The sequence below is a fragment of the Melanerpes formicivorus genome, unplaced genomic scaffold (genome assembly GCF_026170545.1).
Source record: "Melanerpes formicivorus ecotype bairdi unplaced genomic scaffold, bMelFor1.0.p_v2 SCAF_11, whole genome shotgun sequence".
Classification (NCBI taxonomy): Eukaryota; Metazoa; Chordata; class Aves; order Piciformes; family Picidae; genus Melanerpes; species Melanerpes formicivorus.
The window spans coordinates 9,403,706-9,422,964 of record NW_027142363.1 but is presented as its reverse complement, the minus strand read 5'-3'; the positions used below and the strand labels follow the sequence as shown (position 1 = coordinate 9,422,964).

Here is a 19,259-nt window from a genome sequence, read left to right as displayed (position 1 = left end):
GTTTCTCATTAGCAACCTAAATGCTAACATTGCTTTAGAATGATATTGAGTGGCATTTGGCTTCTCAAAGACAACCCTGTCATGGGAAGCATTTGACTGGCAGGGAAGTAACGGGGTTTTACCTCAGTTCGCTCAGTCACTGAGTTTCAGTCAGAAATACACAGGTCAGCTGAGTTTGATATGTTTGTGCTGCCCCCAGGAACGGACAGGGGAAGCCTTTTCCAGTGCTGCTCTCCTGAGGCACCCAGCCCTTGTCTCTTCTGTGCCAATGTGAGCACTTGTATGAAATGCCTGGAGGATGCCTTGCCCAGGAATCAGATCCCAGCTCTTAAGAGCTGAGGAAAGTCATCCTTATGTCTGTCCTCTTTCACCCTGACACCCAAATGAAACACAGAGGATGGTGCTACTACTATTTTTATTGTTCTTTTTGTTGTTTTTCAGAAGCTGAAATAAAAAGGTGTGTTTGTCATGTTTCACTGACCAAAAGCCAGCTAGCTCTATGCAGGATGTTCACTGGCATTCCTCATACAGACCTTTATCCTGGTTTATATTAGGAATAGTGTAGCCAGCAGGAGTAGGAAAGTGATCATGCCCCTGTACTTGGCACTGGTGAGGCTGCATCTTGAATATTGTGTTCTTTTGGGTCCCTCACTGCACAAAGAACATTAGGGTGCTGGAGTGTGTCCAAAACAAAGTCAGGAAGCTGGTGAAGGGTCTTGAGAAAAGTCTTATGAGATGCGGCAGAGGGAGCTGGGATTGTTTAGTCTGGAGAAGAGGAGGCAGAGCAGAGACCTCATTGCTCTCTACAGCAGCCTGAAAGGAGGTGGTAGTGAGGTGTGGGTCAGTCTCTTCTCCCTAGTATCCCTAGAACCTGAAGTTGTGCCAGGGGAGGTTTAGATTGGATATCAGGAAAAATTCTTTTCTGAAAGGATGGTCAGGCAATTGGAGTAGGTTGCCCAGGGATGTGGTGGAGTCAGTGACCTGAAAGGTGTTCAAAAAACATGTGGACATGTCACTTTGGGGCACGTTTTAATGGCCATGGCAGTATTAGGTTGACAGTTGGACTCAGTGGTTTTAAAGGTCTTTTCCAACCAAAACTATTCAGTGATTCTATGATTCTATATCAAAATCACATCACATGTGGATGGCTTGGGGGTTTGTTGCAGGTGCAAAGCAGGGCAGTTTTGACTGTCAGTACCTCACAGATTGCAGGATCTGACAGGCAAGATGTCCAGATGTCACAATAAGTCAGGCTTCTACAGCAAGAGTTTCCTGGGAGGGGAGCTGCAGGATTCTCCTGTGTTGAGCTCATGGATAGTGCAGAGTCAACCATTTGCAAAAGCTGGTATAAATAAACACAATCAGAAAGACTCTGTCAAGAATTACCAGAAAGAGAATATTCCTGGGATTCCTCTAGGTGTTCTTCTATTCAGTAACCCAGCTGCCAGAAGTGAGGTGTTAGTGGGGGTTACTAACTTTGTGGTCTTCTTGGAAGCCTACCATATTGTCCTGACCTTTTGTGCTTTGATGCTCAAAGAGCTGGAAGTCGAGCAGCAATTTCAGTCTCTCCTATTGCTGTTGATTCAGAAAGTGTTTCAAATGGCAGGCTCAGCCAGCAATGCAAACTGCAGGCATAAAAAAGAACAAAATATCCCTAAATTAAGCAAAGGTTACGTCAGGTACAATTGTGCCATAATTTTCTACTTAACTCAATGTGAAGTTGGGCCTTGGGTTTGTGAGCACAATGAATAACGTTTTGGAAACTGGAAATTGCATTATGGCTTCTGTTTCCTTTCCAGGGAAGCATGTGAAGCACAGCACAGAGCAGGGGAGGGTCATGATTGCAGGGAGCAGCACAGGATGTCTGAGAGGGAAAGGTGGGGCCAGAGGAGCTGCTGCAAAACGTGGACAGAGAAGCAGCAGGAGAGTATGAGGGTGAAAAATGGTAACTGGAAACCTTGCAATATCTTAAGCAAAATTCTTTCACATTAAAGATAAAAAAAAAAGAACTTCCTTTCCCATTCTTTCTGTATTTCTGACTTTTTGTAAGCTCTTGTTTTAATTTAAATATGCATTGCTTGTTGTTTTGTGGGGCTTTCCTTGTTCACACACACACACACACACACATTCTGGCAATGTTCTGGAATTTTTGAGCTGCCAGACAGATTGAGTGCTTCAAAACCAGCATCTGCATGTGTGCATGGATTAGTCTGATGGCAATGCTGGACAGGCTGGAACTGATCAGTGTATTTCCTTAGCCATGATCAGTTAATAACACCACTGTGTGTCAAGCATTGTGCTTGCTATATTTGTGGCATACACCTCTCAGATACGTTTCATGCATCATTCCCTCTGTCCATAGATTAGTTCTGAGCCAGCCCTGCACTGAGTCTTAAGCAAGGTGGAATTGATGCCGTTACTCCATCCACCTCCACTGTCTAGGGCAGCAGGAGGATCTCAGACCTGTTGTACACGGGGAAGCAGTTTGGAAACCAGCTAGAGTAAGAACTCGTTTTCTCTACTCTCCTTTTCCAGCTAAGTTGGCCTTTTGAGAGTAGCTTATTTAAAGCATTTTGCAGCATTACAGGCCAAGCAGTGTGCATGTCCAGCAGTGTGGTGGGGAGAAAAGCATATGGTTTTGCATAAAGGAAGCAAGCATAAAATGTCTATGTATTTCCCAAAAGGCAAATTGTCTGAAAAGTGTGTCTGATGATAGCCCAAACCATAATAAGGTGTAAATTGCATATCCTTTTGGTTTGCAGTTTGTATGATTTTTCTCTCTGGTTTTGCAGTTGTGCCGTCGCTATGCTTTAGTGGTTCAGCAGCCTTTTAGCAATCTGCAGAAGGTACTCTGTTGCTCAGGCACTGGCAATGCTAAAAGACAGAACAGAGTATTCTTTAACCCTTTGTAAGATTATGTAGCTTAAGAACATGGAGCAGTCCCAAGGTAATGACCTGTCCACAAGTAGCAAGGAGAAAGGTCAGAAGTGGGATGATTACCCTCAGTGTTTTCATTGCACAGCTTCTGCTCAGAATGTTTTGATGCTTGAGTTAATAATCTTCCAAATATAACAAGGTGGACAGGGTATAGCACAGAGGAAACTATCTGGAAGGATTAACCATTAACAACACACCTTAAATACAACTGACTAGGAGTAAAAGGAGAGAAATACTGGCCAAGTCCAGTCTGTGCTCAGTTTCAACAGGTAGATTTGTTTATGGAAGCAGACAACCATCTCTTTCCTCTCTGCAGTAAAACATGTATTTAAAGGAAGTACTAGTTGGAATTTTGTCTAAGTACAGCTTGCAAAGTAAAGCCTCAAAGAAAGCCTGCTCCATTTGAGTTGCTCCTCTGTAAAATAATGATTTAATTTAAAACAAGAGGCAGCAGCTAACTGTCTAATTACCTGATTACCGAGTTCAATGGCTTTTCAGTCCTTGCTACTCCTGTCTCTGCATTCAAGGGCTGTAAAATTCAGTGTTGAGAAGGCCACCCTGGCTGATTCACTTGCTTCTCCATCAGCTTTTGCTGTGGGATTGGCCAGGTACCCCAGCCATAATGCCAAAATGCCCTGGTCAGCAAAGCCAGCCACTTAGAGGATCACTCACTACGTGTGTTTGTCCTTATGAAAAGAAAGGGACGATGGTGCAGTGGGACAAACCACCCAGAATGAGTCTGCCTGCTCTGGGAAAAAATGGCACTGCTGCACTTCTGTTGTTGGTCTATGTAGATTGGAGTTTGCCAAATAGCCCAGTACCTCTTCCCTCCAAGTAACATGAAGTTTGATCAAGAGCCCAAAGAGTCATGTTTTAAAACCACCAGTGGCTGGATCATTAGATCAAAGACCTTTGGTTTATTAAAAAAATATATTTATTTTATTTTACCTCAGAGAATGAGTTTTGAAAATCCCTTATCAATTCCTTTTGGAATGCCTGAAAGGGGAAAAAATTAAAGGGTATTTAGCAGTAATATTCCAAAATGTATCATGTGCATTATTGTTACAGTTGTTCTAGTGATACAGTGCCAGCAACTCACAGATACAGAAAGTTAGCCATAAAGTACTGGAAATTGACAAGGATGATGAGATGGGAGAGAACAGCTAAGCAAAGTGAAGACTGAGAATGGTATGTCTTTCTTGCACTAATGTGGTAATGAAACATAGTGAAGGCAGAGTGGGAATACTGATCTTCACACCCTTCTAACAACTTCATGCCATACTTGCTCAAATTGCTGCAAAATCACTAAGATGAGCTATTACAGGATGAAAAGACCTCTATGCCAGCATAAAGGCATCTCTGGTGAGGAGCTCTGGTGCTTCTGCAGTGGTAGTTTTGAAATTGATTAAGTACTACAGAAGGAGCTGGGCTTTGGGAAAATGAGGGGCTTAAGTTCACCTCTGCTATGTTTAGCCTGTGTTGTCCAGTAGAGGACATGAGTCCAGGCACCACGGCAGGAAATTCAGGGCCTATAAACACTACATCATGCATACAGGGTAAAAAAACCAACCCAAACTCCTGAAAGAATTAATGGGCTCTGGATTGACATTACTTACCAGAAATGAGATTTGGTATTATGGTAAATAGTGCCATCAAACCTTAGTTTCCAAATATTTGACAGTCAAGAAGCAACAGATCTAATACCACGGGTTATTTAAGAAGAAAATAGATAAGTAGAGTCTTCTATTGCAGTTCTCAAAACAACAGGATGAGAAAAAGTGTAAGGAGGGGTGGCCAGGGTCATCTTAGCGTTATGAAGTGGTCCCTGTACGCAGAACAGCCAAGTAGGACATAGCTCCTGCACAGTGGGGAAGAGTTGGCTACCCAGCATGATGCTAAAGGTCTGTAAAATCACAAGCAATGCAGAAGGCGTAGCTGGAGATGAGCTGAGAGCTAGGAGGCTCAGGTGAAATTAACTGGGCATTGAGTTCAGAATACTTCTTCAGATATGTAATTAAGCTGGGGAGCTCTTTGGCACATGAGGCTATGTATGGTAAAATTTACATGAGCTAGCGATGAGGCTGAGCAGGTTTGCAGAGGAAAAATTCACTGAGCAACACAGTTGAAAAACAAGCCAGCTTCTCTGGTTGAGTAAGTTCCTGAGCTGTGAATTATTGAAAGAGGCCAGGAGAGAAAGTTTTCTCCTTGTACTCTTCTTGAGGTGTCCTTTTGGCTACTTGCCCATTGTGGCTTCACTAGTTTAAGAAAGTCTTTAAAGGTGGTCCAGAGAGGGACAGGGCTAGAGGAAAACAGGAATCAAGAAAAAAACATCTGCTTGTGAAGGACAACAAATGCAAAAAAAAGGGTAGGGGTGTGAGGGTTGCACAACCCAAATGTGAAGGGTTGGGAGCATGCAAGTTACCAGTGCCCTGTGGGAGTGGTTCTCTGACCACAGACACCTTAGCCACACCAGCTGCAAGAGGAGTGAGAGCCCTGCCTGGCTCCAGCAATGCCAAGGCCTTGGTGCCACCCAGGGAAAGGCATGAACCCCTGCACAGGATTCTGCTCAGCCAGAAGTGTTTTGCTGTGAATGCTTCTTCTTTGAATATCTAATTGTTAAGCCAACAGTATCACTTGACATTTCCACAGCTTTACAATTACCTTTCCCCTCTCTATATTTACTTTTCTGTGTGGTTTTTCCATGATATTCTTTTTCTCTTCATTGTCATTGCATCTGTAAAGGACTTAACACAATGTTTTCCTTCATGTCACAGTCTCAAGTTGCACCAGGGGAGGTTAAGGCTGGATGTTATGAAGAAGTTTTTCACAGAGAGTTACTGGCCATTGGAATGTGCTGCCCAGGGAGGTGGTGGAGTCACCATCACTGGAGGTGTTTAAGAAGAGACTGGATGGGGTGCTTGGTGCCATGGTTTAGTTGATTAGATGGTGTTGGTTGATGGGTTGGACTTGATGATCTCGAATCTCTTTTCCAACCTGGTTAATTCTATGCTATGCTATGCTATGCTATGCTATGCTATGCTATGCTATGCTATGCTATGCTATGCTATTCTATTCTATTCTATTCTATTCTATTCTATTCTATTCTATTCTATTCTATTCTATTCTATTCTATTCTATTCTAAGTTTCCCCTTTATTTCAAACCTTCTATTTGCTGTGTTGCTCTGGTGTGTAGTTTGTAGGTCTTCTTTTGCTTTACAGTGGCCATTTTCTCTCAGGCACTTCCTCTTGCACAGCTCTGCAGCGATGCTAGCATGAAAAATTGCTGTATCCCTCTATGTCTCTATACAGAAGTCTAAAATATCAGTGAGGATTTTTTTACTATGAAATAAAGGATCTTTACTTACAGGATATTCATTTTCAAATATTCCCTAATTGCATGGAGAGAAGCTTTGCCGTTTCATAAAAAACATGCTTATTTTCCTTCATACATTCTAGTCATACCATAGTCATTCCACAAAAAGAGCAAGCCTTCATTTTTGTGCAGTATATTCACAACAGCTACTGCACTACCATCATCCTGCCAGGATTTGGTGTTGAGAAAGTGATGATTAAGAGTGCTCCTAGCTTTGATAGCAGCCTTTGTGAGTGGCAGGGACTGCAGGTCTCTGAATCAAGATAGATTTGCTTTGACTCTCCATCAGAGAGTTGTATAGTGTTATGCATATTCTGTTGTACACATCTGCAAGAGCACATGTCTTGAAGTCCTCTCAAACAGGTCTTTTTCCAGTTAAGCACTAGATTCCTGGAACAGTTTCACGTGCATGGCACTGGGTCTGATCTGAGGCTCACCAAGACCAGCAAGTGCTTTTCTGCTGCTGCCCACTCAGACTTTAACTGGATTTATAAAGTGACCTACATCTTATGCTCTGTATCTCAGGCTCTCTTTTCATAACTGTCCGTAGGTGGTCTAAATTTACCACCACACTGTGAAAACCTGAATCCACAAGCAGCCATGGGTCTTGCTATTTAAACTTGGGTTTGTCCTGGTTTCAGAGCCATGAGCAAGACTTGCACTTGCCAGTTTTGTCAGCAAAGAAAGCTAAGCTGGTGAATATTTTCTTTGGTGACCTTTTTTGTTTCTGATTCATGGCTATACCAGCAGGACCAGCAGACTATACCTGATAGAGACCAGCAAAAGAATGCTTTAGCAGATGTTCCTGACCTGGCTTCACTAGTCCGGCAGAAGTTTCTTACTTTCCAGTACAGCTGTGTTTTGACTCCTTCAACTCAGAATTTTTACCAGTGAACTTCAGCCCTTTTTACATTTCAGATGCAGGCAGACATGGAAGGGCTTCTTACAGCTCTATCTTGCCCTGCTGCTTTCTCTTTTTTGCAAAGGCAAGGTATTGAAAATCAGACACCACCACTAAAGAGTTACTAGGAGAAGCTATAGGTGAATCCTTGGAGCTCAGATCTGCCACCCAAAGCAAGCTGGCAGATGTGTAAGTATCTGCTAGTATCTCAGGAAAGGTAGAAACTCTTCTTGAAGATGGTATCAGCCTTTTTGTCATCTTTTTTTCTTTCTTCATGAATACCTAGGTAAAGTCTCATGGAGTTGTCATTTAAGTTAGTGGAGTAATATTGCTTTGGAACAGTTGCTGTTCATGCAGAAGGGGAGAGTGGGCTTTGGGTGTGAGGCCAAGGTCTCTCATAGGCACTGGCACATGAACAGTGCACCCCATTGCTTAGGGCAGGTGACTGAATGGCATCTGTCTGACCACTTCTGGAATGGATGGGGCACCTTTGCCTTTGGAGATGGCTGAGGCAAACACTATTTAAACTGTGTTTAAAATAAACCTTATTAATACAGAACTTCTAACTAGTACTGGGAAGGTGGCATGCTGTTTGTTACCCACTTTTGTCTGCCTTTAGGCTGGAGGTTTGTTTTTCCTCATGGTGCAGCTAGTTTGAGGTGCAAAACACTGTTGTGGCTTCTGGAGTTTGAGCAGATCAGCTAGGCAGAGCGTACCTAGGATGCAGGAGCTGGGCAGCAGCGGACCATGTACAAAGCAGAAATACAGTGCAGGACCCAAGGCCAGTGGCTGCTTCTGCTTGTTTCATTTGGGAGAGAGATTATTTAGGTCTGCATATCAGAGTTCCCTGTGACTCTGTTCCCAGCAAAGGGCACAGCCATTCCTCTGCTGAGTGGATGTAGCAAAAGCAGCAGCAATTCACTGTTGTTACAATAGGGACACCATGCACTGTGGCAGGTTTTTAATTGTGATGTTGTAAGAAAACTTTCTGGAATGAAGAGAATATTGTGTTAAATTGTTTTCTCATGTGGCAGTTTCTCTCAAGGTAGTGATAGCATCCCAGAGAGACCAGGATGGGGAAACTGGAGGTCTCTTGATTGCATCTCTCAAGAGCATCAGGCTTTCATTTTGTTAGATGCAAACATATCAGGGATGAAGAGGGAGCAGGAAGGTGCTTCTCAGTTACTCATGGTGGTTAATAAGAGAGCACTTGATCACATCAGTGTTTTGAGCTACTGTTTTTATGGCCAGGTATTTTCTGCCATGAGTTAGGGTTTTGTAAGTTAGGTCTCTATATATTCTGCAAAATATTAACAGCTTTACTCTTCCTGCACACTCTCTGTTCATTGCTACAGAACAGCCAAGAGCAATTTAGCTCCCTGGCAGTGTGTTTTAGTAAGACAGCAAATTGTCTGTGTTTACTTAGGCTACACAGTTCAGTAGTTGTACTGCAAATCTTGGTCAGGTTTCTGGATAGCTGTGGGCTAAAATAAAGTGCTTAAATTCATATTTGGGTTCCGAAATAGAAGGTCTGATTTGTCAAATATTCAATTTGTCCTAACTCTTGATGGCTTTTTGGAAGCCAACAGGCTGTCAGCATGTTGAAAATGAAGCCTGCCATGTGTTCCCATGCTTGTATGGGGAAGCTAAACTATGGCTGGGAGTCCTTTAAATATTTCTTCTTGTGGTATTGCAGTGCCTAGTTTGCTCTGTATGTTGCAATAATTCCTGGTGGAGCTGATTCCCATTGACAAACTATCAATTTGGATTGATTAAAATGTCCAGTAAAAAGTTACCAGCAAGGTTGCTACTTGAAATCTTTACTGGAAGATGAAGAGTTGCACAGAGTAAGATTATTTCTGACTAGTCACTGTTGGTCATTTTTTCCATGAAAGGGTAGGCTATAAATACCATCTTTCTTACAACATCTGCTTCACTGCCTGTGCCTGATGACAAACCTGAGTGAACTAAGGCTCACCAGAAAGGCTGATTTTGCCCTCAGTATTATTGGGAGTTCTTCAGTCCTTCGTGGAGTGGTTTTTCTCTCATGTGTCAGTGTAATAAGGCTTCCTTTCCTTTCTCTATATAAGTCAAGGAAAGTCTGATTCATTACTTCGGGGGTTGAGCTAAATTCTTTCCTCTGGACTGTCTTAAAAGAAATCTTTTAAGTCTCAAATACTTGTGTTGGCTGCAGCTGCAGCTGTCTGAAAGAGTGGGCATTCTCTTTGCTTCTTGCTGCTCATCCACAAGAAAAGGAAGTTCTCCTTAATCTGTGGGCTCAGAAGCCCAGCAGAAGGACTTCTTGACCTAAGATAAAACAATGACAAAACTATTTCTGTGGAAGCACAGCCTGAAGGCGCTTTGGGAAGCTTCTGGAATATATTACTGGGGATAAGTTACTCTTTATTTTCAAAAGAAAATAACACTGATGCCTTTAGGAAAAAACAAAAAAAGTTGTGTAAAATGAGGGGGAAGGGAAGAAATTATTCCTTTTAATATCTAAGAGTTGTTAGGTTAAAGAGGCTCTGGAATGGGGGAATTTAATATGCGTTAAATCAGCAGAGTGATCTGGGCTATGATTGCAAAGGTAGCTTGGAAAGAGTTTCTCATTTTGGTCTTAGAGATCTTTCATTTCTTTTATCCAGACACCTTGATGGACTAAAGTTTGCAGCATTTTCAGTAACAAAGAGGCACTTTTTTTCCTCAAACAGAGGTCGCTCCTGAGAGAAGAATTTTGTTTCCTAAACGCTCTTTGGCTGAGACTGACTGCCTGTTTCCATTTCCTTTGCAGAGGCACAGCAATAGCTGGAATTGTTTTTGGTATAGTATTTATAATGGGAGTGATTGCTGGGATTGCCATCTGTATCTGCATGTGCATGAAGAACAACCGTGGGACTCGAGTGGGGGTCATCAGAACTACACACATTAACACTATCAGCACGTACCCAGGTAAGGAAGTGAAATGACACTCCTGCAAGAGTGTGTGTGTCCCTGGTAGGAGTGTATCTGTGGATAGTTATGGCTCCACAGGAAACAGGGGATGTGAATACAGCAGGAGGCCATTCTCATTCTGAGGGGAAACGGCATGATGCCCTGCTGAGAAACTCAAGACAGCTCAGCATGCACACTGTTCATCAGTGCAGCACTCTGCCTGGGCTAATTTATTCAGCTACTCAGTGGGGTAATGAGATCTGGACAGGTGCCATATTCACACAGCTGTATGGCTTGTGGTGCCCACAGCAGCACATTGACACCTCACTCAGAGCAGTGCTGCATTCTTACCGACAGACCTTCTCCCTGTGCCAGAGTCTTTCTGGCAGTGGGTCAGTTGTTTTGTGTTCTGGTTCTTGTATTTGCTCTTTTTCACATGCAGTCATCTCACATTCATCATCTAATATAATGGGGGCCCAGCTTATCACAGGGGGGAAAACCTGGACAATAAAATCTGTGGATCATAGTGCAGACTTCAAGTGCTGCCATGTGGAGTCTAATGCAGCCTGAGCTATCTGATACTCAGCCAGAGCTCACGAGTCCTGCTGAGTGCTGTATGATCCCAGAAAACTTCTACAAAGGCACACAGATGTCTTTGCGGGGTGCTTTCTGCTATGAATCCCAGGAGGGACTTCTGGCTGGCACACAGTGCTGAGTCTGAGCTAGTTCTGCAGCCACCTGGCACTATGCCTGAACTGATTGGAACTTGGAGCACAGTGCAGAGATACCCATTCTGCCTTGATGAAAGTTAGCTGAGTGTGGGATGCGCTTGTCTTTGGGTCAACATTGTTTTGGTGTAATGCTTTTTTAGGTGCAGGGAAGCACCAGAGGATGAGCAGTGCCTAAGTCAGATCTGTCACTGAGCTAATAAGCTGTTACAGGTTCTGGGACACCCCTGGGAATAGTAGGGCCCCCTCATAGGTCTGTTCCAGTGCAGTTGTGCCCATACTGAGTACATCAGTTAGGTTTGTGCAGAGCCACGCTCTGCACCACACTAGCCAACTCACGTCAGTCTAGAATTGGGGTATAGGAGTACCAGAGGTGTATCTGCACAGGGCCAGCTGGGACCTGCAAGGCTCATTTGTCCAGACTTCTCACCACATGAAAGTGGCCACATTGTTGAAGAGCAAAGCTGCCCCTGGAAACAGCCTAACAGTGGTTATGCAATGCAGCTATGTCTTTGCTTCAGTGACATTGTTAATTACAAATCCAGGAGCAATTGCCTTGGGATAACTTAAGACCTCACTGCAATAAAAAGCAGTGGTGCCTCATGGATGAATTCCCCTCATCCCACTCGTAGACATCCTCTGCCTTTATGTTCCCTCCTATTGCAAAGATTCCTGCAAACCCCAGGTGCATTGTGCATATGCAAGTGATATAATATTTATTGTGTATTTATCACATTTACTGCTCTCAGTGTCTGGTTTTTCCCTCATGCTCTTACATTCCAGTTATGCTAAAGCCATCTATGATCACCCTTATTGTTTCAACAACATTTTGCATAGATAGACAAGTAATGAAAGAAACCTGCAGTATTCTCAACCATAAACTGCTGGAGAGCTACTTCAGAATCTAATAGTCAGTGCAAGCTGTAAAAACAAGAGCAAAATGAAGACTCCAGGGCTGTAGCCTTTCTCTTCCCAACTCTGCTCCTGCAGTGACTCACCCCTATCGCTCCACCTCCAGGCAGTTCGACTTTGCATGCTCCTGGCTCCTGGTGCAAACATTACTTTGAACAGTTCTTCTTCTCAGCAGCAGCAGGTTTTGGAGGATGGGGAAGCTCTAAAATTATTTCTGCATTTCCCACTGTCATAAACACTTCTGGAGTAATGACTGACCTGGTTTTGTCAGCAGTGTCTGTGACCAACACTCCCTGCTGCCTTTACCTGTTTTGGACAGGAACAAAGGGATGCCCTTCCTTTGGCCTCAGCCACAGCAACAGCTGGGTTCTCAGAAAGCAGGGAATGCTTTTCATAGCACACTGGGATTTGAGTCTCTTCCACCTATCACAAAAATTCTAGGCTTCTGTTCCCTCTCTATTCAAGCACCATTTCACTGCCAGTTTTCTTGAGTCATCTAGGGAGGAGGGGATAGAAAAGCATCCATGGTGGCATAAGCAGAGACATGAGCAGACTCTGGACCTTAAAATCTGTAGAGTCTGCTCAAATGGGGTCTTGTTACAGAGCCTTCAGTTCTTACTGTGCTGCCACTCTGCAGCATTTCCTGTATTTTCGATCACTGCATTAATTCTTCTTCTCTCAGGTTAGTAGAAGTCATTGCAAAAATGTTTTCAGCTGCTTGTGAATATTTTTGTTGTTTCCTGGATGCCTAGTTTCCTAAATGTCCAGTTGTGGTGGACAATGCAAAAGCTTTGGTCTTACCCAGCCCGAGCCCTGGGAACGTCCTGGGAAGATGTCTGGTATTTGCGCTGGGAGTGTGATGGTGCTGTGTTTGGCATGGCATGTCACACAGCTCCTGGGGATCCAGAGGGTGTTGGAGAGGTCTGTAGGCATAAATCCATGTTGCTGAATAAAGTGGAATGGAACTGATCAAATGAAAACCCAATCTTCCTTCCCTGGAAAGGTTTTGCTCTGCCACATCATCCTGGTATCATCTGCCATACGTCCACTCAAACACTGTTACCAGCACAACATGTGGGTGGGCACACAGCTAAACAGTGAAGGAAAGAGCAATAAGCAAGGACTTGCACTGACATAAAGTGATTGTGTGATGACTGGAAAAAAAAAGTGAGCACATTGACAGAAGACTTGACATCTGTTATATGGAAGTCTGAATGTCAGCTAGAGAACACTTGGGGGCCTGCATCTGAAACAAAAAGATGTTTAACTGCGTCTTCTCTTTTCTCACATTTCAGTGGCTCCACCACCATACAGTTACGAATACGAAATGGAGTACCCAGCTGACCTACCTCCACCTTATACTCCTACCCCACAGACTTCTATACAGTATCCCCCACCCCCTCCATACCCTGGATATTCAGGGAAATAATTACATGGCTTCACGTGGATATTGACTGCCTGTTCAAACTGCCAGCACCGGTGGGACGGATATTATTGTCTCAGGGACTAAGAGCATCCCATGACAGGGTCTGCATCAACACATATGGCCAGGTGTTGAGATAACCTGGGAGGGTTGCCATGGCTCAGGACAAAGAAGAACACTGTCTACTCCAGACCATCATGGTTCCTGATTAAACAGAGTGTGACCAAAGAAACAGTTCCTGGAAGTTAGTGCCTGATGGGCAGTGCTTAGCTCCAGTGCTTGGCTTCAGCGGGGGCCCGTTACAGCACGTGTGAGTCGGGGGCCTTCCTATGTAAGAAGGTGCAAGTGCTGCACATGGTTCACCAAGCTTGTTTTGAAAACACAAGAGGCATCTGCTGGGGATGAACTCTGGGGTAAAACTCCAGGTGCTGTCTTCAAGTATCTGTTACACCTTTCCTTGAAACGAGGAGAATAAGGAAGAACAAGGAAGACTGAAGCTATTTTCAGTTTCTGCTTCAGGCTGATAATACCCAGTGATCAGCTGGACATACTGGTCTGAGAAGCATATTACACTAAAAAGGGCTATTGGAGTTATTCAGTAGCCAACAAAAGGATGGGTATTTTTGTCCAAGTGCAGGTTGTTCTAAGTGCCTTTTCTAAAACAACTTAAGAGTATTTTGTGACCTAAAATGTAAACCTTAAGAGCATTTTTGTATCTGAAATGCACTAATTTATAGCTCATTTACCTGGACTTGAATACTGTACACATTGGAAACATGCTGTAATGCCTTTTTTACCACCAAGTGAAAACTTTAGTATTTATTTTTCAATATTGAATCAGGAAAACTCAAAAATGGGAGAAGAAACACAGACAAAATGTTGAAACACCACAGATTTATCTTCAGCTGGTTTGCATAAAGACTTTAAAAACAAAAAAAACCCCTGTTGTTTACCAGTAATAATGATCACCAGCCCAACCAAAGAGATGAGCATAGAGACTGTAAACATCAGGTTACTTTTGAATATTATCTTGGGCATTTTAGAACTGCAAGTCACCAAATAATACTTCATGCATTTGTCACTACATGAAGTGCAGACCTTTATGACTTAAAATGTTCTATGTAGTTAAGGGACTGCCTGGAATTCATAAGTGACTTCAGAGCAGAGTATCCCTTTACCTAAAGCATCATCCCTCAGTGATAAAAGTAGTATTTTTCTCAGTTTCATAGGCAAACCACAATGGCAGTGGTTCTCTTCAGGAGTGTACAAGCACTGAATGCCCTTAGTTTGAGCTGGGTGGCTGGGCTGTTTGAGGATGCTGCTGCCAAAATAGTGGAAGGTGACAAAAATAGGGCACCTAGAGATCAGGACAGCTGTGGTCCATTTGAGAGGGAGAGACTGCAGTTTACTGCTGAGTCCCAGAGATCAGAACACATACAAATGTTTTCCAGTGAAGCTCTCATCTTCCTTTCAGGTTTATCAGTGAACATATTAATGAATAAAAAAGCAGCTTGCAAGAGGTGGTAAAATATCCCAGAGATGTCAACTGACAGCCACTCATCATGCTCTGAAGTCTGATATTTTTGGCATTCTGTCCTGATTCAAGGAAGAAAAGAAACCAAACCTTTTGTCCTTGAACACAAAAGATATTCAGAAGCTTTCTTGTAAACAAGACCTTATTGACCGTTCTTGCTCATATTTTGTAGTTGTTTCCAGGCTGACTGAGTTTATCCTCTTGAAACTCCACTTGAAAGTGCACATGACCCCAGATCTTGCCAGTGTAGGCTCAGAAAAATCTGTGCTGTGGCAAACTGAGCAATGAGTCACAGGCCCATTAGCTACTTAGGCATTTGTCACCCAGTCAGAGGAAAACTGAGTAGTGTCACAGGTTTTGGTTGCTGCTGGTTCCTTCCAAGTCTTCTCCATGAAAGGAAAGTTACATTCTCATTCCTCTTCTGCTGTTCAGAAGTGACAAATGCTGAACTAGGTTATCTTTACAATTACGTTGACTCTGGGCTGTGTATTGAAACATTTCTGCTGGTAGCCTGACCTCTCAGGAGAGAGGTGTTCCTCAGCTGAAATCCTCCCATGAAGTGCAAACTTCTGCATGTGGTGTTTTGGCAGTCCTTACTCAAACCCACCTGCTGGTGTATCGATGTGCCTGCCAGCGTAGTGGCCAGCATGTAGAACAGAACAAGCATAGTTTGCTCTACATGAAATCCTGTTTCTGCCTCATCATTCTATGCTTGTGCCTCAGCACTTTCCAATTGATCACACCAGATGATACTTCTGTGCCAAAAAATTACCTATAGACAAAGAGCATTGGCATTTTTCCCCATTCTTCTGTCTAATTTCTTCGTGGTGAGTGTGCAGACACACAAATCAAAGAGCAGTTTGTATTTGATGGATCCAGTCTTATGAAATACACAGCTATCCTATAGACCACAAATCTTCCCACAGAGGAAGAATTTCTCCAGCAGTGACATTTGTCAGAACAAGTCATAAAGCAAACTTGTTAAATGAGAAGGCATTTCTGGAAAATAAAAGTCTTTGATCACAGAGTCCCTCTGTTTTTCAGCTTTGTGACTATGGGTCGCCTCCGAGGACAGCTGCACGAAGGTGGTGTTGGATGATAGGTTGGATGCGATGATCTTGAAGGTCTCTTCCAACCTGGTTTATTCTGTTCTATTCTATTCTATTACAGATTTCTGGATAAGGTCATAGTGACCAAAGCACCTACAATGTATGCATAACTTCTTCCAGGGGAAAATTATGGAAGTAGGAAATGGAAAAATTAGTGATGGAGAGTAATCTGTTTGCTGTGAAAATGCTAGTGAAGATGTTGGGTTTAGTATGTTAGTTCATGTTCTGCAGATCCACATGTGTTGGACCATAACAGACCATTATTTTCCTCTCAAAGGACACCACGTCTCTTGTCCTTGCTAAGAGGCTGCCCTTCGCACAAACCAGGTTCTGAGTAGCCTGTTTTCAGAAAGAGGTGATGATTGCATTGGAAAGAAGTAAAACTGAGAGAGCCAGAGAGGAGTCTGAAAAGATTTATAAGAGTAAAAGAATAGAACAAAGTTGCTGCATAAACAAATGGAAGCATTTGCTAATGATGAAGTGATATCAGTTGAATTTAGTTGAAAAAGTTGAAGTGTTCTTATGTCTTAAGTGTTATTTTCTTTGTGTGGAAACATGCAATTTCCCCAACACTTCCACATTCAAAGCTCCTGTGGTGCAGATACTGCTGGCCAGTAGTCAGTGACTGTTTCACATGAATAGCTTGCAGATGAGTGGGTTAGTACAAAGAGTTTTTACTTAGTCATGCTGCTGTGTTTCACTCCCATGCCCTACATCATATTGTAAAGCAAGGGGGGAAAAAAAAAAGAAAATCTAATCTATGACTAAGAAAGGCCAAATCATCTTTTGCTTTTCATACTTGGCAGTGGACATTATCACTGATTTGGTTAGTGACTGCAGCATTGCCTTGGGCGGTTTGCATACTTCGACCAAATGCTTCTAATCTTCTTGCGGTCTGGGATTGCTCTGCCTTTGGTTGATGATTTCTAGGCTCAGTGGGGGAGTGCAGAGAGGGAAGATCACCATGTCAGGAGTACAGAACCTGATCCCATGAGCCTTTCTCCTTGGTTTCCTAGTTTAGCACATTAGATGGTTGCTTGGTTGCACAATTGCTGTTATGGATTGGAAGCAGCAGGAGTTGCAGGCACTCACTAAAGCACATATGCTTGCATATGCTCTGATGCCAGTCCTCTTTTGTGGAGGAAAAAAATTCTGTGTGATGTCTTAGTTAATCATGTACCTGGGATATTTCAAGCTATGATTAACTTCTTTAACTTCATCAGGCATTTCTTTAACTTCTTTTTCTTTTCACCAAGAAGAGCTGCTTCAAACCCAGTTATCTCCCTGACAGCCTACTGTTCCTCGAGTATATACCAAACAGCAGGAGAAACCTATTTAAGAGCTAATGATCCATTTGGGAGACTTTACAAATTAGGTAATAATCAGTTGGAGGAGTTAAAAGGCCAAGGCAAAACCAAGGGAAGTTAATGTGCTAGGCTGCCATTACCTAAATGACACACTCCCAATGAAAGGATCATTAATGCTATTATGAGCCTTTTTTAATTAATGAAAAATGTAACAGTTTGCTTTTTTAATGTTGGTAACTTTGAAGAATGCAGTTGTACCAGTGGGCAAGACCAGACTCTCAGTAGTGCCACCATGAAAGGGTTAGATTGCTCCACACAGTGCCTGGATCAATATTAAGTGTTCTTGGTATAGTAGGAATAGAGTCTTTCAGTTTAAAGCAAATGTTTTCCAGACTCTTTGTGAAATCACAGTGATATTTTTGGGAGGTAATGGGATAGTTTGTAAAGCACTGATGGCTGTCTATTAGACTGTTAAATATTTGGCATTTCTGTATTTGCTTTCATTCCAGAAGCTCTCCAAATACTTTAGCAACTGGAGAAATAATATTTCAGTCACCTTGAGTAAAATGCAGCAGGTGTTTAACAGCACACAGTAATATTATGTAACACTCTGAGGCAGAAATGGCACAAAAGAATTAAGGGAAATTGAATAAATTCCTTCAGGTTTACTAAAACATCACTGCTTAGACAAAACACCTTGAGAAGATAATGATCAGCTCCTTTTATCAGGTGGTCCCTATTACTGCTTTCCAATGAGTAGCCACCAGTCTGGTGGTGGTTTTAATACTGCAGCAGCATCTGAGGTCTGGAAAGCAGAGCCTGGACTGTAGTGCACCCAATGTAAAAAACATCCCTCCCCCTCTGTCATGGTTTTGGGTGCTGCTGAAAGAGATGAACCAACAGGGGACTAAAGAAATGAGAGGTGGTGGTCCCTCATTTTGCTACAGGGAAAGAGAAATTGGGAAAACCAAAAGGGTCAGAACTTCTTGATTTTGTATGACCTACAGAGGACAGCTCACTGGTGCTGCTGCCAGTGACTCCCAGTGTAGGAAGAGTGAAAGCAATAAGCACAGATTGTGCTGAAGAGCTGCCACACAATCAGAGCAGCCCAGAGAAGGATCCAGGGAGCTCCAGCTCAGGGAGCATGTAACTCAAGGTGCTGGAGGCAAAAAGTAGAGCAGAAATGTTTGTCCACTTTGCTTTATTGGGTGGTCAATGTTTATATAGCACTGGAAATGGAAAATGTTGATTATTTTTGTTACCCTATCCACCATTAGTATTTTTCATCCTTAGTGGAGAAATGGTGGGCTTTGGATGCCATTGCTGCCACAGTGATGACTAAGAATGGACTAAAGCCAACAGAAATGAAAGGAAAGCCAAACACTTAGGTGTTTCTGAAGAAAGTGGGGTTTTGTCAGCCTAGCATATGGAGCCAGTTCCTTCATGGAGGCGAGCTGGCCTGCTACCAGCAAAGGCAGCTGATTTTAAACAGCTGAAGCCTGCAGGAGGGAGGCTGAAGTGGGAACTGCATAACGCTGGTTTTCCCCAGGCCTGGAAGTTCTTGTGACCCCTCTGCTCACCCACAGGCAACCTGCTCAGGCAGAGAGTTCAAGGCAGTCCTGTTTCTGCATTGATGCTGAGATGGCCATCTTAGCCCAGAACCTTTGCAGCACAGCCATGATGTGTTTGTTTTCAGGAGCACAGGCAAAACTCTTTTCTCATGGCCTGTAAGCAGTCTCCAAATTTCTCTCAATAGATCCCAGGTTGTATTGATGGCAAGTCCTCCGTTACAGGAACTAATCCAAAGACTGGTGCTATCATTTGTCAGTTTCTCCACATTGCCCCATCTTTTTTATGTTACAGCCTATTTACTCATCTCACTGCCCTTATCTTACATGCTCACTCAAGACCCCTCAGGGCTGTGTCCTTATTTTACTGCTGCTTGCCAAAGAGCTTTTCCGAAGAGTGCTGATCACAGGAAAACATTTTCCAAGCAGACTCCTTTCCCTGCCACCCTACATCACCACTGCCAGGAGCTGCCAGGGGAGGCTGGGCTCTGCGGGAGTCATCCATGTCTTGGTTTTAAATATCACCTCCTCTGCA

At 43.2% G+C, this 19,259-nt stretch overlaps 1 protein-coding gene across 2 annotated transcripts in view; it reads left to right on the top strand.

The window, feature by feature from the left end:
• CYYR1 (cysteine and tyrosine rich 1) overlaps window positions 1-16,301 on the top strand; it is a 63,043-nt gene extending 46,742 nt beyond the window's left edge. For both annotated transcript variants that reach the window (XM_068144472.1, XM_068144471.1), the window contains exons 3-4: window positions 10,004-10,161; window positions 13,079-16,301. In XM_068144472.1, coding sequence (XP_068000573.1) covers window positions 10,004-10,161; window positions 13,079-13,212 — 292 coding nt within the window. In that variant the 3' untranslated portion in view covers window positions 13,213-16,301. The remainder of the gene's footprint in view (window positions 1-10,003; window positions 10,162-13,078) is intronic.
• Window positions 16,302-19,259: the final 2,958 nt, after the last annotated feature.